The sequence below is a fragment of the Eleutherodactylus coqui genome, chromosome 2 (assembly GCF_035609145.1).
Source record: "Eleutherodactylus coqui strain aEleCoq1 chromosome 2, aEleCoq1.hap1, whole genome shotgun sequence".
Classification (NCBI taxonomy): domain Eukaryota; kingdom Metazoa; phylum Chordata; class Amphibia; order Anura; family Eleutherodactylidae; genus Eleutherodactylus; species Eleutherodactylus coqui.
In genome coordinates this window covers 225058666-225081347 of record NC_089838.1, presented here as the reverse complement: position 1 = coordinate 225081347, position 22682 = coordinate 225058666, and the positions used below count along the sequence as shown (strand labels likewise).

Below are 22682 nucleotides of genomic sequence, written 5' to 3'. Positions count from 1 at the left end.
ACATTCTATAAATATTTAGAAACTAAAACAAGAAATATAAATATTTTCTACAAATCACAAGGAAAAAAAGAAAACAAAGAACTAAAGTGAAGTCAAAAACCTTTCAACAGAAACTTTTTATTTTGGTTGTTTGTTCTATTTAGTATGCAATGTTTAAGGTCGAGTTGTAAGAAACATCGCACCATGTGCGGCCTCATAGTCTGAGACTTTAAATACCACTAAAAGTAGATTAAAAAGTCCTAATTATTCCAACCCTGGTGAAATGCTCGGCATTGAAGGTGTTAAGAATTATGAACGATTGACAAGGCCCCACCCTCATACTGGGAGGGTGTTGTCTCTAACTGCTATATGCGTAAATCCAGGTAAGCAGCTAAAAGATCTAATATGAATGCTGCCTGACAAGTCGAGTAGGAAACTACACGTGAGGACCTGGAGAAAGAACCATGCAAGAGTATTTCTTGGCAACAGGTCAGTGGTCATCGCAGGTGTTCAGAGATCACAGCGCTAGAGCGGACGGAGAAGTAGTCAACTATGCTGGGTAAAGGGCAAACACTTGTGTGCTGAGGATTACTGCTGGAGGACATCTGAAGCAGCAGGAAAGGGGTGGAGAAGAATTAACAGGACTTCCACTGATCACTTGGAAAATCCTTTCTCAGACAGTCTCTGAAACTCTTGGACATGTTTACAGATCTGAGTTGTGGCTGAATAGACAGCGGAGCTAAAACACAAAAAAATCCCACATTTGGTTTACTTTTGGACTATCTGGACCTAAACAAGATGATGCGATATAAAACAGCTTCGACTGTGATGACCGCAGAGCCTGCGCAGAAATCAGTGAGTATGCATGGATAATTCTATTGAGACACTCTATCTAGTTTGCTGAAGTTCTTGAATTATTAGAACATTTATTTCTCTAGAAGGCTACATTCACATGAGCGAAAGCGATATCGAACAGAGAAACTTGGCCTGATATTGCGCTTGTCAGCATGCGTTTTACCTGCGGATGCCAGCTGTTTTTAATGCAGAAGTGCCTTGCGACGCTTCAGTGAGTTTGCGACCCTTGAACGCGTGTTTCACGCGCAATAGAGGATCACAAGTGTTTCCTATTGATTTCAATAGGAGACATCGCGTCACCCTCGCGTGCACATCACACAGCATGCGAGTGCCATGCGATGTCTTTAAGGTCCCATTGCAAACTATGGGTTAATGCGTTCCAAGGAATGTGAAAAAATAGGACATGCAGCGATTTAATGTAATTTTTTTACATCGCTCGTGTGTATGACTTCATTCGAAAGAATAGAGTTCATATTCACGCGAGTTACACGTTTGTATGCATGTAGCCCAAGACGTTATTAAAAGGCATCCTACAGTTCTGTTTAAAAGATGGGGTAGTGCATTGTAACAAGTAATCCAGGACAGAGAGTATACATACTTAAAGGGAACTTCTCATCAGTTTTTCCGCTCTGACCATCTACACTGTTAATACAATGCTGCCATGCATTTTTCTACAGTTAGGGCTCATTCACACGGGCATATTTACAGAGTGAATTAAACCGATTGATTCCAATGGGATTATTCACAATTTCCTTTTTTTATATGCATAAAACATGCATATTGGCGCAGGAAACTATTGGCCTTTTGTGCATTTTTTTACGTGTGTAAATACGCTGCTTATTTACGCATATGTAAAAAAAAACAAAGCACAGAAAAGCGTAGAGAATAGGCATTTTTTATCACGTAAATACGCTGCATTATCGCCGTGATGGTGAAATAAGAATGTGTGCATGTCACTACAGTAAAGAGGGGCAGTGAGGTACACAGGCCAGCAAAAATGATCCAGCCTTCCCACCGGACCGCTCACCAGTAATTTGCACTCAACGCAGGAAAAATAAAAACCTTCATTGTACAAATATGTTTTGCCTAAGAAAGTAACTGTGGAAAAGTGCATTGCAGCATTGTTTTAATGGTGTAGATGGTTTAAGAGTAAAAAAACTAATGACAGGTTCCCTTTAAATATGTTGCTTATCTAGCACCAACATATTCCAGTGCTGTGCAGATATTGTCATCACTGAAATTGATCTCTTTTCCCGGTGTTACTCACAATCTAATTTCCCTATTTCAGACATGCCAAAGGCCAATTTCATAGTAAGCCAATTAAACTATCAGCATATTTTTGGAGAGGAAAGCAGAGAATCCCCACACAAACACAGGGAGAACATACTAACTCCATGCTGATGTTGCCCTTTAAAACTATTCACCGATTTGAAACCAGGACCCCACTGTTACAAGACAACAGTACCACGGTGCTGCCCATAGGGTTGTATGTTTATATTCTCTGTGTCCATGGATGGAATATATGTGTAAACAGCACAAACAACCCCCAAGTCTTGGTCATCAAGGCTTGTTCTAAGTTGCCTTAAGTAACTTTATTTCGATAAAGTGAGAAAAGAAGTCGAGATCTGCCCCCCCCCTCCCCCATTGGAAGTTAGAGAAGCCAGATCTGCAGCGATCAGTTTCATTCTAATAAGAGGTTGTCCAAATGGACTACAAATAACCTGCTGCGTTGATATTTATCTCTTCCTTTTCATATTTTGAATATTCACATAGGATAACAACATAGTAATTATGTAACAGTCCATTTTATAAGATGGATACTATCATAAATAGAGTTACATTGTGCATAATATGTTACTAGAGGCATAACTAGAAGTTCTCAGATCCCAATGCAAAATCTTTAACCAGACCCCCACTAACCATGTGTTATCTATATTACTGATGCCTTCATATGTGGCAGAGGGGCATTTGTGTAAGCCCGGACACCAGTGAAACTGCTGTCTCTAAACCCGTATAGCGATGTTCCCAAGCATAACTTATTTTTATGGTGTTTCTCCAACACATACCATACTGCCTTCATATTGGTTTGTAACAACCGTGCTGTATTACACATGGAGGCTTCATTATGGTTTTTACTATCAAAGACATTATTAATGTAACAATATGTTGGTAACAAAGATAAAGTATTTTATGCATTTCCCTAGAGCCTTAGGCCTCATATCCACAGGGGTTAAAATCCGCAGCGTTTTTCCCGCACGCGGATCCGCGCCCCATAGGCATGCATTGGATACCCGGAGGTAGTTAAATAGCTGCGGATGTCATTTTTCCCGTCAGGCGCGGATCCGCGTGCGGGAAAAAAATTAACATGCTCCATTTTTGTGCGGGTGTCCCGCGGGTAGGCTCCCGCAGGCTTCTATTGAAGCCTATGGAAGCCGTCCAGATCCGCGGAACACCCGTACCAGAATTAAACTCACCTGTCCTGAACGCTGCAGGTCTTCCTTCCTTCGCGGCCGGATCTTCTTTCTTCGGCCCTGCGGATGTGCCCGGCGCATGCGTGCGGCACGCAGCCGGTATGCCGAGCACATCCGCCCGGCCGAAGAAAGAAGATCGTCCGCGAAGGAAGGAAGACCCGCATCGTCCGGAGCAGGTGAGTTTATTCTGATTTTTGAGCCTCATGTCCGCGGGGCAGGAGGGACCCGCTACGGATTCTGTATGAAGAATCCGCGGCGGGCCTGATTTTTCCTGTGGACATGAGGCCTTATGCTGATCTAAGTTCAGTTTCTTGGAAACTTGTCATTTCTGTGTGTTAAGACTCTAATACGGACGCTAACATGAGGCGCATCCTGGTGACCGTAAAATACAGCATGAGGCTTTATTCACAAGAGCGTGGCCGAGAGAATGTAAAAACGCATACGCTTGTGTGAAAGGGCACTGAATGCGATTATCATTACAACACAAGAATGGAGTAATTTATCAATGCACTTACACCATTTTCTGAAGGTCCATAGTGTTATCTGTCGCATACAATTTATGGTTTGTCTCTACTATTTCCATTAAAAAAAGATTAGTTCCTAGAAATATTCTCAGGTGAGCCGTGTTCTGCTTCTACACTTCAACCTTCTTGAAATAGCTCATAGGGATCTTCATAATCCCTGGCTGTGATAGGATACTTCAGAAGTAGAGGAAAAAGAGCTAACACCTGATAAGTACCTGTCAAACATACATTGTTACTCTTGGAATGCTGGATTGCTGCATTGGTCTGTGCACAATCACACTGATGACTCAAACAGTTCCTCATTTTTTGATTTCGTAAGTTACATCGCTGCATTACTGAATATATTATTTCTGTAAATTTCAGAAACAATATACTATATGCTTACTATATACTCTGTGATATCATTTACCATCTGATTGCATATCTCGTATCTGTTAGTTATTATATTTACACTTATTGTCTGCTTTAAGACTTAAAAGCTATAGGTCCCTTTCCACAGGCCAATAGCCGCTTGGTTTGTAGGTGAGCAAAAAACCCAATGACTGACAAGTGAGTGTTTTCTTGCTCAGTGCCCTGTCAGCAGGGTGTACATGGGGTGACTATATCTCAAATTCCAGTGAATTACCCCATGTAAAGGTAGCTTAAAGCAAACCTGTCACCACCATTTCACCCCTAAAATTAACTTCACTGGACAGTAAGGGTGAAAACTCCATCACTAATGATGCCCTCTCTTTACTTATTGAGTTTATGTACCTCTACAGTTAGGTTTGAAAGTTAAAGCTTGCTATATGCAAATCAGCAGAAAAGAGTCAGCTACCCAAGAAGAGTCACCTTGATTTATGAGCTGTCGAGCTAACCACACCTCCTTTCTCTGGATACACAGGATTTACTGTGTATTGAGGATGTGACAACTGACTATCAAGAGAGTTGGTTTTCAGCCCTTAACTCTTCTCTCCTAAACATTCTTATCAGTTAATGTATGACCACAACAGAGTTAAACTTACTGTACTTTTACATGGGCTGACAGTTGCCTGAATAACTCGTTCAAACAAGTGATTTCAAGCGATTGTCGGGCCATGTAAACACGAAACTCGACAGGGCAAGTGAGCAAGAATCGCTCACTTGTCAGAGTCGCACTGCTTTCAGCTCACCTAAAAATCAAGCAAGTGTAGGCTTGTGTAAACAGGCAGTCAGTCATCTGTGAATAACTGCCTGTTTACTGTGAATGGTGGCAGGAAGACCTCTCCAATTCTCCGCCACCATTCACTGAATGATTATTATTGATTCTGTGTTAAAATACAGGATTTATAGCCAATAGAACATGTATGAAACTAACTGGGATGCCAAATTGGACAGCCCATGAGTTTGCAGGATCTAGAGGCTCAGTTACAGCAAATGTGGATTTATATGCTGCAGGATACCATACAGAACCTGTATACCTCCATGCCCGCCCATATCATATCTTGTATCCAAGCTAGAGGCAGCCCAACAGGGTACTAGGGCCTCCATGCTCGCCTGTATCACATCTTGTATCCAAGCTAGAGGTGATACAACAGGGTACTAGAGCCTCCATGCTCACCCATATCACATCTTGTATCCAAGCTAGAGGCAGCCCAACAGGGTACTAGGGCCTCCATGCCCACCTGTATCACATCTTGTATCCAAGCTAGAGGCAGTACAACAGAGTACTAGAGCCTCCATGCCTGCCCATATCACATCTTGTATCCAAGCTAGAGGCAGCCCAACAGGGTACTAGAGCCTCCATGCTCACCCATATCACATCTTGTATCCAAGCTAGAGGCGGTACAACAGGATACTAGAGCCTCCATGCCCGCCCATATCATATCTTGTATCCAAGCTAGAGGCAGCCCAACAGGGTACTAGAGTCTCCATGCTCACCTGTATCACATCTTGTATCCAAACTAGAGGCGGTACAACAGGGTACTAGACCCTCCATGCTTTCCCGTATCACATCTTGCAACCAAGCTAGAGGCGGTACAACAGGGTACTAGAGCCTCCAACCTCACACATATCACATCTTGTATCCAAGCTAGAGGCGGTACAAGAGGGTACTAGAGCCTCCATGCCTGCCTGTATCACATCTTACATCCAAACTACAGGCGGATCAACAGGGTACTAGAGTCTCCATGCCCGCCTGTATCACATCTTGGATCCAAGCTAGAGGCCGTACAACAGGGTACTAGAGTCTAGCTTCAAGAGCACATAAAAAGTTTCATTCAATCCTGAAAACTCCTTCTAGGTGCTTGATTTTTTTTTTACAATGAGTATATAAACATTGTCCACTAGTTCTTTATTTTGTTTAATCTGTTTCTTAGATCAGAATATGTGACCTAGGCTATATACCCCACTGCCGTTTTTGTTTTCATTTTTCTCTTATTATTGGACATCGGTCAAAACATTTTTGTCCATTTAAAGTCAATAATTATAGTAAAAATACAAGATCTGTTGAATGAAGCTGAGCTGAAGTTATCATCTTCCCCACTGAATTCACTATTGCTACTGAAAGTATGAAACAATGATACAAACTGATGTTGTGCATTAGTCTAATTAGTTATCCATTGTGTTCAGTTATTTAAAATGAAGATGAATTGCTATAAATTTTTGCCTAATTTCTTGTGTGATCTGTTTTAAGCCTTACTTGTATTTTTGCATAAATCAGTAGTATATGTGTATTCATGTCACTTTGTGATACTGCATATTTATTAGGGCAAAGTGGCCTCTTCCTCACCTTTCAGCGGTCTGTATTTCCCCTTACCCTGCCTGCAGGTTCTCAGTAAATGTTCAGAAACCCCCATATCCTCAAAAAAGTATGTATTCCTAAACAAAGGAACAGAACACACGGAGGAGAGGAAGGGGAAGGAGGCTGATGCCGCAATCTGGCTTCCTGAGCCTGTATGAGACTCACACTGTGAAAGGAGAGGAGGGCAGTGAGGTGAAGCTGCACACAGCACAGCTTGCAGACTGGGGGGGCCCTCCTGGACATATGGGACAGGTGGTCCGATTTGATGCTATGCTTTGGTTCATGTGTTTCTGTCTTTACAAGTGGAGCTCCAGCATAAACGTTTTATGTGTTTTGTAAGGTGCAGTAGCTATTAGAATTATTTCAGCCGTGCTATATGAATATGTTGTTAGGGAGTAAGAGCCCACGTAGGGGTGTGGATGGACCTTGTTACTTATATTCGAAACCTCAAGTACTGACCCAGCAAAAATCCCAGCTGAAGTAGTGCAGCATGCTGTCAATGGAGTCTATTGAGCACCTTTTATGTGAATTAAACGCCCGGTCTGGCATTTCCATCATATTTGTTGCTCAGCTCCAATGACAGTACTGAACTAGAATGATAGTGCAGGTGTGAACTCAAAGAGATCTGCCTTGCCTCAGTGATTCAAAAGTTTCAACGATCTCCACTCTCCCATGACTTTACAAGCTCTTCAGCTCAGTACACTTGTAGAGAAAATCTACAGAAATGATGGAGAAAAATGGAATGGGGGGACTACAATGCCCAGAGAGGTTGTCAAAATTGTGATTATTAATTTAGAAAAAAGATGGCTGAGGGGCGACCTAATAACTATGTATAAATATATCAGGGGACAATACAGGGATCTCTACCATGCTCTGCTTATATCCAGGACTGTGACTGTAACAAGGGGGCGCCACATCTAGAGGAAAAAGTTTCTACACTGACGTAGAAGGGAGTTCTGTACTGTAAGAGCAGTGAGACTATGGCACTCTCTGCTGAGGACGTGGTGATGACAAATTCGATAAAAGAGTTTAAGAGGGGCCTGGATGCCTTTCTTGAGTGTTACAATATTACATGTTATATCACTAATTACTTCAGAAGGGTTGGTGATCCGGGGATTATTCCGATTGCTAGACTGGAGTCAGGAAGGAATTTTTTTCCCTTTAAATGAGGAATATTGGGTTCTACCTCATATTTTTTTTTCCTTCCTCTGGATCAATACGAGTGGAGAGGGGGGCTAATAAGCCATACTAGTTGGACATCTGTCTTTTTTCAGCCTAACATACTATGTATGTAAGTGGATACATCTACAAACTCCACAAATCTACTAATATGCACATTGACTTTTAATTCTAAGAAGGTTATAAACCCCACACAGAAATCCTATTGTGCCAGTATTGTCCAGAGTTAATCCTAGACCCTCCCTCCCGTTCTTAATTGGGCAGTGTTCACACATCGTTATTTAATACACTGTGTGATTATGTCAGAGGGTTCCATCACAGGTGCAGAACCCAAGAATGGAACCATTCACTTACATTGTGAACTGAATACTGCTTTGGTGTCTATTTTACAAAGGGTCTATTTGTTTCCGTTATATTTGGAGTATAGAAAAATGTAGTACACTACACTATTCTCTATATACTCCAAATATAATTGAAACAAATGGAACCTTTGTAAAATAGACACCAAAGCAGTATTCAGTTCACAATGTAAGTGAATGGTTCAGTTTGGTTCTATCACAATGCTGTTTTCTGACAGAACCACCTGACACAATCACACAGTGTCACCACTTCACAATTATCACCTCAACAACCAAATACCCAAGAAAATCTATAGCGATAAGAAGACCATATACAGCTGTATATTAAAAAGAACTATTCTATGCCGCCTTCAGGAATTGGCAGGGAGATATCAGTAGACTCTTTTACATTGTAGGCTGGATCATGTGATTTGTCACCATCATTGGAGGCTAAGATAGTCACATAAGGTATTCCCACTATATTTGGGCATATTGTTTGCAGCATACATCTGGAGATATAACACAGTATACAAACTGTACTGTGGTAGATGTATAGCAAAGGTGTGTACTTTTGGCATAAGTCTGTTAACTTCACCCTTTTTTACAGTACTGAAAAATGTAAGCTGCTACGCTGTTCAAAACAATAGGAAACTCTAAGGCGCTGCAGGAGTCTCAAAGCGTTTTACCGGTCTGTGTGAGCCGGTAGAGACCACATATGGCAGTGATTGCACTGCGCATGACTGCGTGTCTCATGCACACGGTCATGCGCAGTGTGACTACAATTGGATTTTGCTCAGGACTTGTTCTCTACAGGAAGATGAATGGTATGAAACCAAAATACGGCCATGCTGTTTTGCAGAAAAAAAATGCAATATTATCCACAAAATTGTGCAATTAATGAAAAAGCTATTTAAAAATCCAGCCCATCGCATGTGGACGTTGTTTTGGCCGCATGCCTCCACCACAACATGGGAGCGTACCTTAAATGTGTAGTGGGCAGTTTTCCTATCCGGTACAAATAAGCAGTCAACCAGATTACAGTATAAAATTGAAAAACTGATTAGCTGGCATTGATTCCTGACTAACTCAATGTTGGAGGCCTCCTAGTTTAAATCATCATCATTAATGCATTGTTTCACAGAAGTGTGTTCTAGCCCCCTGTAGACATGTGCTGCTAACTGTAGTGGCTTTCTGATTCTGACATCTTTCAAAAGGTACCTTTATATGGGGTGATTATTGTCACCAACAGGACACTGAGTGATAAATCACTAGGTAGTTGCTAGTTGCTTCATTTTAGCGCAATGAAACAAGGTGACCAGCGGACGACTTCTCACTCAGTGTAAACAGGAGTCGTTCGGTCTTTGAGCGACTGCCTGTTCACTGAATAGAGGTGGGCGGCTGGAAGAGATCTCTGGTGTGTTCTACCTTCATTCACTGAACACATATCACTCCTGTGTGAAAGCAGTTCTTGGGAAGATGGTCAGGCACTTATGTGCTAAACAGTTGTGCCATGTAAAGGTATTTTAACACTTTGCTTTGTATCTTCACTAAAGACATGTCAGATTGGGGCGATCCTGCCAGGTTTAGCCCTCCTTCACACAGTGGTTTTTTTTGTTGCACTAAAATGCATTTAAAAATATCTGCAGCTTGAAGTTGTTCACCTGCACTTTTAGTGGTGTAAGACTTTCTGCCTGCGACTTTTTATGCCAGAATTAGCCAGCAAAGTGGATGAGATTTGCAAAAATCTCGTCCACATGCCGCAGCTGATCCGTTGTGGCCAAGCCGCACTGAAATTGACATGCCACATGGAATTCAAAGACGTGGCATGTCAATTTGTTCCTCATTTCCGCGGTGGCCTCTCTCCTCTCTATGGGGAGAAATGGCCGCAGCAGAATGCAGGCGGCAAAGCTGCTCCAAAACCCACGACGAAAGGCCACGGGTTTTGAAGCTACATGGCCATGGGGTCATTCTGCGAGATGTCCGCGGGATTTCAGTCCCATGTGAACCCAGCCTTAGTTGCTTTGTATTTTTATTATCATTATTAATAACATATGTTTTAAGTAAAAGGCAGGATTGGATCCTAAACAGGGAAATTCTACAGATCAAACTAGGAGTCATTTTATAGTTCAAGGGTGGAAGTACTTCTAGGGCGCCAGGTGGCAAGACCGTTCATCTAATCCAGTGATTCCCAAACTTTTTCAGCGATAGAGCCCGTTTTGAAGCAAAAGTTTCTTGTGGAGCCCCAAAGCTGGACAGTGGGTGTGGTCAAGAGAGGGGTTAGGGGTGTGGCTTATCAGAACATGATTTTTGCCTAAGGACAGAGCCGTTTAAAAAAAAAAACAAAAAAAAAAAACAGGGAGGAACACTGAAGCACAGAATGGGCTATTGATATTTATTATATTTAAAATTAACATGTTGCGGAATTAAATCCTGCACCACATGTCAATATCCACATGGGCTTTGTGCAGATGTGATCCCCTATATTAGTGACCCCAGTAGTAGTAGCGACCCCTATTGTGGCCCTGTGTAGTAATAGCGACTCCTATTGCAGCCCCAGTAGTAATAGTGACCCCTATATTGGCCCCAGTAGTAATAGTGACCCCTATTGCGGCCCCAGTAGTAATAGCATCCCCTGTATTGGCCCCAGTAGTAATGGTGACCCCACAGTGGTCCCAGTAGTAATGGTGACCCCACAGTGGTCCCAGTAGTAATGGTGACCCCACAGTGGTCCCAGTAGTAATGGTGACCCCACAGTGGTCCCAGTAGTAATGGTGACCCCACAGTGGTCCCAGTAGTAATGGTGACCCCACAGTGGTCCCAGTAGTAATGGTGACTCCACAGTGGTCCCAGTAGTAATGGTGACCCCACAGTGGTCCCAGTAGTAATGGTGACCCCACAGTGGTCCCAGTAGTAATATTAACCCCACAGTGGCCCCAGCAGTAATATTAACCCCTATAGTGGCCCCAGTAGTAATATTGAACCCCACAGTGGCCCCAGTAGTAATATTGAACCCCACAGTGGCCCCAGTAGTAATATTGAACCCCACAGTGGCCCCAGTAGTAATATTGAACCCCACAGTGGCCCCAGTAGTAATATTGAACCCCACAGTGGCCCCAGTAGTAATATTGAACCCCACAGTGGCCCCAGTAGTAATATTGAACCCCACAGTGGCCCCAGTAGTAATATTGAACCCCACAGTGGCCCCAGTAGTAATGTTGAACCCCACAGTGGCCCAAGTAGTAATGTTGAACCCCACAGTGGCCCAAGTAGTAATGTTGAACCCCACAGTGGCCCAAGTAGTAATGTTGAACCCCACAGTGGCCCCAGTAGTAATGTTGAACCCCACAGTGGCCCCAGTAGTAATGTTGAACCCCACAGTGGCCCCAGTAGTAATGTTGAACCCCACAGTGGCCCCAGTAGTAATGTTGAATCCCACAGTGGCCCCAGTAGTAATGTTGAACCCCACAGTGGCCCCAGGAGTAATATTGAACCCCACAGTGGCCCCAGGAGTAATATTGAACCCCACAGTGGCCCTAGGAGTAATATTGAACCCCACAGTGGCCCTAGGAGTAATATTGACCTTCACAGTGGTCCCAGGATTAATATTGACCTTCACAGTGGTCCCAGGATTAATATTGACTGTCACAGGCCGCTGGAATAATATTGACCACCACAGTAGCCCCAGTAGTATTATTACTGGGGTTATTGTGGGGTTAATATTAGTACTGGGGGTTAATATTACTACTAGGGCTAATGAGGGGGTTAATATTAAGCCCACTGTAGGTCTTAGTAATATTAACCGCTCAACAGCCCCAGTAATAATAGCCCCCCCAACCCAAAAGCTTACCTCCTCCTTGTAGTCAGCGCTGCTCCTCCTCTTCTCAGCGCTAATCCTGGGTGCACACTGATGGCAGTGTGTGAGCCTGGAATGTTTCCTCCCTTGTCCTCTCCTGTGGAACTAAGGAGGAGAGGATTCATGGTAGGAGGATCCCGGGTGCACACACTGACATCAGAGTGTGCACTAGGATCAGCAACGCTGAGTGATTACCAGCCGTGGAGCTACGGCACCCCCTCTGCTAATCATTATCATGGTGGGCAGCTGACGGCGTGCGTGCCAGCAGACAGGGCTCTGTGTGCCCCCCCCCCCAGCATGCGTGCCATAGGTTCGTCACCATGGAACCTAGACCCTAAGTTGAAGCCCCTGACTGTCACTTACGGAGCCCTAAGGGCTCCACAGAGCACAGTTTGGGAACTGCTGATCTAATCACACCACAACTTTGATCTGATTCTGAGATGTAACTATATGCTGAGTTTTACAGCAAAACGACAACTTCTTCTAAGTGCTTCCTTTTTTAGGAGCAAAATGTATATTATAAAATTGATGAGACACATACAGGCTATTACATGAGCATAAGTTGTTTGAAAAGTTAGTGCCCATTTAAGGCCTCTTGCACATGGCACGCACGCAATCTGCCAGTGCCCGCTGCTGGCAACCCTGCTTACCTGTTATATCTTCTCTTCTTGTGTACTGTAAATGTGCTGCCAGTGCGCCAGCTAACATGCACAGTACAAATTTCCCCGCGATGACGTGGCTCCCGCAACACTTCTGCAATGCTCTTTGCGGAAGTGCCGCAGAATGGACGGCTTCCATTGACTTCAATGGAAGCTGTCCCTGTGTTTCCCGCTCTAAAATACAGCATGCTGCGATTTTATTTTTCAGCACGTTGTGTACGCAAATAAAAGTGTGATACTGAGAGGGTCCCGATGAGAAGCACTTGCAGAAGTAAGAAATAAATAGGTTATGTTATAATTCAGAGATGAGCGAGCATACTCGCTAAGGACAATTACTCAAGCGAGCACTGCCCTTAGTGAGTACCTGCCCGCTTGGAAGAAAAGATTCGAGTGCCGGTGGGGGAGGGCGGGGAGCGACGGGGGGGAGTTCTTTCTCTCCCTCTCTCCCCCTCGCTCTCCCTTGCTCACTCCCGCAACTCACCTGCGCCGGCACCTGAATCTTTTCTTCCGAGAGGGCAGGTACTCGCTAAGGGCAATACTCGCTCGAGTAATTGTCTTTAGCGAGTATGCTCGCTCATCTCTATTATAATTGAAGAAGGCATCGCATAAAGCATATCGGGGTCAGAGAGAGACTTCCCAGTTCCCATGAGTTTGAATTCTCAACATTTCGTGCCAACTAATAACTTTATTAAAAGCCATGTATATCAGTGGTGATCATACTTCAAAAGAAGTGAATTGCCAATAAACAAACCCTGCTGGGTTAATTTCATCAATTATTTACAAAGCTTTGAAAATAAAACTTATTTTTTGAAATATGTTACCAGAACTGATGAGCAGATAGGAGAAGACTTGTGATTGTTAATGGGATGATTGTATGTAAGTCAGCTGTTGTGATCATCTGCTCTCTACGTGACGTAAACTCGATGTCTTGGGAGGACAGAGGCTCAGTGAATGTCTTAATGAGGATTTCAAATGTTTACAATTTTTCTTGGTACTGACATAATGTGATTTCTGTCACAAGCTGCAGTAATCAGCAGGTATTTCAATTAGAACAGCAATGTGAGATTTAGGTCAATGTACTGTGGTTAAAGTAAAAAAGTCTTATTACTCATTACAGAAAGTACAAAAACATGCATGCTACAACTTGTTTCCAAGGAGAGAATATCAGCAGATGCCACAGTAAAACTTTTGCTGTATGCTGGCACAAATGCAGTAGGCTGATAATTGTTATATTGCTGGGACCCAGGATTATATGCATTCTGTCCAGCTGAATATTAACAATTCAAATGGCAACTGGTGGTCACTACTGGAATTTTACATCCACTTATATGCAGAATTCTTACTTTCCACTTTAGTGTGGACATTCAGACTTGGTGCTCTTTTACACGAGCGTAGCGTTTTGTTTTTTTTTCGGTCAGCTGAGTCACGAAAATCTGCTGTATGTGCGACCGTTCAGACGGTCCAGGTCCGGCGTATATACGCCGAGCCCGGATTGCCATTGGGCGGGGGAAGACAGTTTAGCTCTGCTAAACTGCCTCCCCCCTTGTGCCTTCTCGGCAATGGGAGGGGGCAGGAGTTAGTGTGCTAGTGGCTGCCAGCACTGGGAGGGGGTGGGTTGGGATGGGAGCTTAGCAACTAGCTCCCGCCCTCTCCCATTGCAAAAAGCCATCAAGGGGCGGCGAGAAGGAGGTAAGGGGGTGGGAGTTTAGCAGACATGCTGACAAACTCCCTCCCCCCTCCCTTCTCCAGCAGCTAGCATGGGCTCCCATAGGAGTCTATGGAAGCCACCGCTGTTTTCCGGCCAGAAGATAGTTCCTGAAAAGCGTAAAAGCGCTTGGCTGAAATGTTTATAGCCGGGCATGAAATTGCGGGCGATATACGCTTGTGTGAATGAAGTGCCCATTTTTGATTTTAGTCTCGCAGTGATGATGTGAAATAGGAACATTGCTGCATGTCCTATTTTTTCCATGATTCTGTTCAAGAATCACCCATTATTACCTATGGGAGCAAAAAATAAATAGATTTTTTTTACTGCACTTGCATTTCATCACTGCACTTGTGATTTTTCACGTGTGTGAAAATCACATTGTTCTAAAAAAATAAAATAAAGAAAATCTCATCACACCTGCACTCAATATGATGTATTTTTTTCCTCTCATAGAGAACAATAGGCGATCCTTTAACAAAATTGCCCCAAAATAAGCCATTTTGCAATGTTTCTAATTTGCAGCATGTGAAAAGACCAATTTAAAATAATCAGTTCTTTTCACGTGCGATTTCTGTGCATCTCGTAAAGAGCAGAAATTGTGTGTAAAAATCCCCCATGTAAATGCACCCTCAGTCTGTACATGGTATTCTGAAGAAAGGCAACCAATGCTAATGGGCACTGTGGTGGCACAGATCTTGCCAAAGTTATTGTTCTCCTGCATCTAGCAAATTAGTAAAGATCTCAGCATCTCTACCCCTAATAACCAAAACATTGACCCATTGGGTCTAACATAAAGACACTATATGCATGTGCATGCTAGATAATGATTCTGCTGTGTACAGTGTCTATACATGTATACATGTAGACAATGCAGTTTTCCCGCATTCTTTGCAATAATATTTAAGCTCTTTGTGACGGTCAGTGTAGGGCTTCAAGTCCAGCCATACATTCGGGATTTGACTTATGTCTAAACATGCCCACTCCAGGATGATGGCATTTAATGTTTTAAGCTATGTCTGTCTAACCAGTTCTTCATGTTAGGGGGTGGGTGTTGTATTTCAGAATTAACCTTCTCCCAAATCTCATAGCCCTCTTACATGGAACGATATCCATTCAGAATAGTCCCATGTAAATGCATGCAGAAAACTGATTGACGTGCCGTTCAGCATAAACAGCAGGCGTTCACTTTTGAACCCAGTAGTCATTTTACGGTAGTTTCACAAGCCTTCTCAGAATTACAGCATCTATTGTGTGAGAGGAGGGAAGGCCTGGTAACAGGCTGTATTAAAATGACTCTCTCATCTCACATAATCAGCCTTTGGATTTTCGGGGGTTTCCATGGTTTATGGTTCTGGTCTCCTGAAACAATGCAATCTAGTCCTTTGCCTGTGTCTTGTATTGCAGTTCAGCCACATTCAAGTAAACAGAGATGATCTGCAGTACCAAATATAGCCCATTGACTAGAGTGGCACTGTTTCCTTAGAATACCCGATCCTATTTTCTGATCCCTTAAAACCCTTTTTAGGGTGGTGTCACACAGGTTTTTGTGGCAGTTTTTAAGCCAAAGCTAGAATGGGTTCCATTGAGAGATCCTCTTTCTTTATTCCCCACTTTTTTGAGTCCACTTCTGACTTTGACTCAAAGACTTGCATGAAAAACTGCCATAGAAATCTGTGTGTGAAACCACTCTTAAGGAATAACTCCACTTTTTACAATTTTTTTAACAGTGCTCATCCAAGCTCTGTGCCTCTTCGCCTGTCTTCATTATTTGCTGGCTCCACTCGGCAGCTGAAGATGGATGTATAAAGGTCTATAGACATCTTTTATAGACCGTTATGCACCCGTCTTCAGCTGTCGAGAGGATCCTACAAGCAGCAAATACAGCCTAATGGCTTATTCACATGGGCGTATATCGGCCGGGTTTTCACGCCTGTCTGACATATGCTGTCCCTCTGATGCATTAGCTTACAATGCATCAGTATACAGGAGCGTATTTCCGTGGCGTGATAGCGCCCGACCGGGCGCTTACATGCCGGCGACAGGCGGCTGCATAATTCCTATGACAGCTGCCGGAGAAGGGAGGTGAGAGGGAGTTTAGCTGCGTGACTGCTAAACTCCCTCCCCCTTCTCTTTTCCTCTCTGTTCCTTTGCTGCTGTTTGCAATGGGAGGGGGCGGGACAGGGCGGAGCTAGGCTCCACACCCTCCCATTGCTGGCCGCAAAGGGGAAGGAAGGGTGGAATGTCTACCAAGCCCCCAAGGCATTGCGGCCTTGGCGTATATGCTAACGGCCGTGTAAATAGGCCCGACGGGGCACAGTGCTTGGGTGAGAGCTGCAGCCTTGTTTCAGAGACCAGCGGGGCTCTGAACAGCAGGACTCCCACTGATCATTACTTTTACCACATTGGTAAGGTTTTCAAATAGTGCAGTTACTCTTTAATGTGCCTGATTACTGTGTGTCATAACTGCATCGCAATATTAACCCCTTTAAGATGCAGCCTAGCAATTTTGGGGTATTTTTTTCATTTTCCATTTCAACAGCTATAACTTCTTTTATTTTTCAATCAAAATGGTGTTATAAGGGCTTGTTTTTTGTAAGTTGTATTGCATTTTGTAATGGAATTATTTAGGTATTTAGGATTCTGCCAATTTTTGGGGGAGTATGTACTGAATAACTTTTATTAATTTTCTGAGGGAGGGTTTGAAAACAAAACACAGCAGTTCCACAATTTTCTTACAGTATTTAATATGCAACATAAATGATACCTTTTTCTGTAGGTCATTCTGATGATATTAACATTTTATATATTTTTTAGGTGGGAGGGCGGTATTTCTGCTTTTGCACAAAATAATTATTATTTGTATTTTTGGCATTCCTTCTTTAACCTTTTCCTGTCCTTCACAATGTTCCCTGGAGATCAGCCATGAAGGGCCATTGCTTACTAGCTTATGTATGGCTATAATTTTTCCACTGTCGATTAGTAACATTGTGTATAAACACTGCATATATGCAATATAATTACATATGTACAGCATTTAGTATGCAGTCATAGAGAACAGCAGGGCTCTATCATGTGTAATATGTGGTAAAGTAAAACGTGCTGCGTTCTTTTTTACACGCGTATTATGCGCCTTAAGCCGCTTTCACGCGACCAAGAAAATCACGCAAGATTTTGTGCATTGCGTAACGCACGAATATGAACTCCATTCTTTTGAATGGGTCCATACATGAGCTATTTTTTTTTCTCACATTGTGGTGAGGGAAACAATCGTGGCATGTCCTATCTTTGGGTGTTCCACTGGAATGCCTCACCCATTGCTTTCAATGGGCCCAGGAAAGCATCGCATGGCATGCAATGTGAGGTTTTTCATTGAAAACAATGGGAAACACCCCATGATAGCCGTGGTGGAGGATCGCTACTTCCCTGAGGATGTGAAGAATTTTTAACACAAAAAGGCCTCACCTCGGCGGGGGACATTGCAAGTTGGTGAGCCCGATATTGCATTTTTCCGTGTGAAGTTAGCCTAAGGAGTCAAGCTTAAATTTGGCTACATTGGTAGCATGTAGAAGAGACTGAATCCTGAACCTTGCAAATCTCCATAGAAGAAGGGCCAAGTGAGACCTGTCCAAGACTGGCAGCGTTCTGGCAGAATGTCTCTATTGATGTGACTCCTGTATACTGTTTGTGGAAGTATAAAAGGGAAACGGGCAGAAGGATTTCCTGCATGTAAACAGTCAGCAGTTGTGCAGTAAGATGAAGGGTCCAGCCGTCCAGCTAAGATAAATCACTGTTTGTTCTTACAAGAATATTAGTTAGCAAACTACTCAACCTTCTAATCGACTTGAAATACTTTAAATGAACTTGCAGTACAACCCTTCTGAATGTCAGGACTTCTGCCAAGAAATATAGATGTTAAATTCTACCCATTGAAGTAATCGACGTAACAGTGACTGTGTGCTAGGACAGTAAACTGATTTATGGACTAGTAAAATTCTAATAATGTTTTAGTACAATATGGAAATATGTTAACTTACGTTAATAAAAAAAACTAAAACATCTGTGCAGACTTTGATAGAAGAAGTGCCCTGACCTTAATAAGACATTCCACCTCGCCATAAGGTTCCAATGCTGGCCTTCTTGAAGTTGGGACTGTCAAGCCAATACATATACAGTGCGTCTAGATAGTATAGATCAGAGGCGTAACTTGAAGCTCCTGGGCCCCGATGCAAAACTTGTAACAGGGCCCCCAACTATAATGCTTTACTTATAGTACTGGGTTCCCTATATGGAGAAGAAAGGCCTTATGGGCCCCCTAAGGCTCCTGGGCCCGGGTGCAACCGCATCCCCTGCATCCTCTATGGTTACGCCCCTGGTATAGATAGATACTATGAATGCATGAAACTAGAAGAAAAAAAGGATACATAAATACTGCCATTAATAATCGAGTCAGCTTTCAATGTTTGCATTCACTTTTTATGTTCTTTGCTGAAGTCAGTTTTTATTCATCACAGGATTTTAACATTTCAAATCAAGTAATCGAAGTAAAACTTCTGTGATCATGAATTCAGAGCAAAATACAGGATCATAAATCAAATGGGCTGGGCACATTGTCCAAACTGTTGACTGTCCTCCTATAATATCACAAATCTAACGCAAAGAATAATCATGAACATGCTATCATAAAAAGAAATATACGGTACTAGTAGAATTTCTCAGCTTTGCAAGGGACTATTTAGTGTAAATAGTTGTTTTTGTGTGGTTATAAATTTCATTTGCTACTGATATGAAGCTACATATCATATGGATGCGAAGGGGTTAAAGAACGTATATAAAAGACCACAAAACATACAACCAAGGAGGATTTTAGAAAACACTTACATGGGATTGTATAACAAAACTACTGCAGGGTGATGGAAAAAAACATATGAAAGTCACTGAGAAAATATATAATAGAGAGAGAACACAAATACACTCAGTTATAACGTTCATGCATAATAGCTGCCTCAATATAATACTAAAGTGCTCAGAAACATTCCCATGGGGCGAATGCAAAATGTGCACTGGGGAAGAATGCACAGACATTCATGGGTACGTTTGTGACCACTTTATATGACTGATTTTGTTATGATGTGTACTGGTTTATGTAGAAATGGAGTCTACCCTATATTGATTTACTGATGGGGAGATGCATATAGAAGACATCCACGAGCATGCTTCAGTATTATATTGTGACAGTATTATGCATTCTCCTATACTCACTCTTCAACGTCTTGAAAAAAACCCACACCTGCTTCCAATAGTTAAAAACACATTGAACTCTCATGCAAATTGCATGGTATGTGAGTGCAATGCAATTTTGTTTTTCCACGCTTCCAAAGGAAATAATGGGTAATATTTGAACAAGAATCGCCCAAAAATATTACATTCTGCAATGTATCGAACTTGGACTTTCTCTGAAGGTGTTGACTGCACTTGGTGTAAACTGACTTCAGACATATACTGAACAAGTCGTTGCTCACACCTACAGTCTGCTCACCTCACAGATGGAAGGAAACCCCACTCAGCTAGCTCAAGTTTCCGCACACCAAGGGGAAAGAGTATCAGACACCAAAGGGACGTAAAAGGACCATGTTGTCAGACATCACCCACCTGACAACGTACAGGACATCAGATGTCTGGAGGCCACACCTGATAAAAGGGAAAGAAGGGGCCCGCAAAACACGGAGACAGGAAGATTAGGTGTCCAGACCATCTTCAGGAAAGGTGTGGGAAGCAACTTAAAGGGGTTGTCCCGCGCCGAAACGTTTTTTTTTTTTTTCAACCCCCCCCCCCCCCCCCCCCGTTCGGCGCGAGACAACCCCGATGCAGGGGTTAAAAAAGAACACCGCACAGCGCTTACCTGAATCCCCGCGCTCCGGTGACTTCTTACTTACCTGCTAAAGATGGCCGCCGGGATCTTCTCCCTCGGTGGACCGCAGGGCTTCTGTGCGGTCCATTGCCGATTCCAGCCTCCTGATTGGCTGGAATCGGCACGTGACGGGGCGGAGCTACCAGTAGCCGGTCTCAGGCACGAGCGGCCCCATTCAGAAAACAAGAAGACCGGACTGCGCAAGCGCGTCTAATCCGGCGATCAGACGCTGAAAATTAGACGGCTCCATGGAAACGAGGACGCTAGCAACGGAGCAGGTAAGTGAAAAACTTCTTATAACTTCTGTATGGCTCATAATTAATGCACAATGTACATTACAAAGTGCATTAATATGGCCATACAGAAGTGTATAACCCCACTTGCTGCCGCGGGACAACCCCTTTAAACTAACAACATGCCAGACAGCAAGTACTGCATGGGAAAGGGATAATGACCAGCACTCTCTAGTAAATTGAGCTTGTATACAGACACATGGTGATTAACTGTCTGAAGAAAGCTACACCATCACCCAGCCAAATCAACCAGACCTGCAGCAGTGTGCTTCTGGGAGTACATAGTACTAGAGGTTCCAGGGGCACAACATAACAGCTGTTTTTTAAAAACGCGACATGACCTATTTTTGGTGCATTTGCCGCTATATTTCTATTCTTTTCTATTGGATAAATATGGATCAGAGTTACAGTAGAAAATAAAATATACACAAGCAAATACTGATCAAATAGTGATGACACGGTTGTAATGTCATCTGTAACACGTCCGTAATACGGATCTGTATTATGGACTTGTTACACCACGTACATCTGAAACCAGCCTTTGTTTGTGTCTGCCGGCAGTAATTCTGTTATACAATCCCATGTAGCTGTTGTGTATATGCCCTTTCTAAACCCCTACTTGATTGTGTGTTTTGATGTGACTTTTATACACCTTCTTTAGTAAATTATATATATATTTTTCATGATGGCATTGTGCTCTGGGTTATTCTTTTGCTTTATGTCATATTGCAACTAACTGGTTGTCTGTATCTAAAGGTAAAATGTATGTGAACATTGAACTTTGTATCTTCCCTGGGAGATTTGCAAGTCAAAGTGCGGGTGTAGGATTTATATCTAATGGAACACTGCAAAAATACAGAAACTGCATTCTGCTAGACATGAGTTTTCAAGTTTATTCACTTAAGACCAGAAACTCGGTTAATAACTTTTAAATAGTAGTGTGGCGCAGAATGTTAAGGCAGCAGAAATGCAGTCCTAAGCTCTTGATCACGACCTGAGGGTTGCAACTTCACGACCTGAGGGTTGCAACTTCAATCCCCGCGTGGTTCAGGTAGCCGGCTCAAGTGAGCACCCAGCTTGGTGTGTGTGTGTGTGTGTGTGGGTGGGGGGGGGGGGGGGGGGGGGGGCTCGTAATAAATAAATTACTTGAAAGCGCTGCGGAATAAGATGGCACTATACAAATAAGATTTATATGCATTTGGAAACAGAGGAAAGTCCAGCATCCTTGCTACTTAGGGCTTAAACACTAATAGGACAAAACGAAACCATTAATATCAATGCTTTCATTTTCACTATTGGGATTCTCGCTCGTGAATTGTACTGGTGAGAAAAGATAGGACCTACCCTATCTTTCTAGCATGTAGTTAATACTTCATGCGGGAAACTTCCCGCTATTGCATTGAGTTTGAATGGCCTGAGAATGAAAAAAAAAGTTACTCATGCACAACTACGCTCTGTAATTACGGCCATCTGAAACCGCCCTTCAAATGTAACTGTTTTCCAATGTGAATGGTCAAAATATAGTCCACAGCATGTTGTGTATGTTCAGTGAAACCTATACCGCAAGGCTGCATTTACACTTCTAGTAGGACTGTCAATTATAATTCTGTCTTTCTGTTCCCTTTTCTCCATATCAGTGGCAGTCCCAGAGATCATACCCCTTTTGCTAATGATAAAGTTATGGCTTATTCTAGCTATATGCCACAACCTTATCAGATTGAAATATCATTGTGATGCTAGATAATGCAGCTGTTCATGTGGCTGTATAGTTAACAATCAATGATTGCAGCCTACATTGGTATCATATTTTTCCTACAGAAGTAAATGCAACCTGAAAAAAAAATGCAGCCTGTTATTTTGTTCCATGTCCACACCAGTATTTGATGCTTAATTGTGACTGGGTAATGGGGGACAATATATTGTAGTTTAAAATAGGAATAATAAATCATTGACTAGTAAAGTCAGTGTCTAAGGCTGCCCGCACATGGCGGGATTTTCATTACGGAATCCAGAGCGGGCATTCGCCACTGGATTCCACAGCAAATACTGGTCATAGCATGCAATGTAAAAGTGGGTTTCTATGCCCACGAGCAGAAATCAATTGCGATTTTCCGCTCGGTGGGGGAATATCGCAGCATACTCTATTTTGAGCCA

At 42.9% G+C, this 22682-nt stretch overlaps 1 protein-coding gene across 3 annotated transcripts in view; it reads left to right on the top strand.

Moving 5' to 3' along the window:
• Positions 1-346: 346 nt before the first annotated feature.
• The window catches only part of MYZAP (myocardial zonula adherens protein), a 131739-nt gene continuing 109403 nt past the window's right edge, over positions 347-22682 (top strand). Inside the window, exon 1 of one of the 3 annotated variants that reach the window (XM_066592545.1) lies at positions 347-834. In XM_066592545.1, the coding sequence (XP_066448642.1) occupies positions 778-834 (57 nt within the window). In that variant the 5' untranslated portion in view covers positions 347-777. The remainder of the gene's footprint in view (positions 835-22682) is intronic. The other 2 variants (XM_066592544.1, XM_066592543.1) reach the window with 2 other exon arrangements.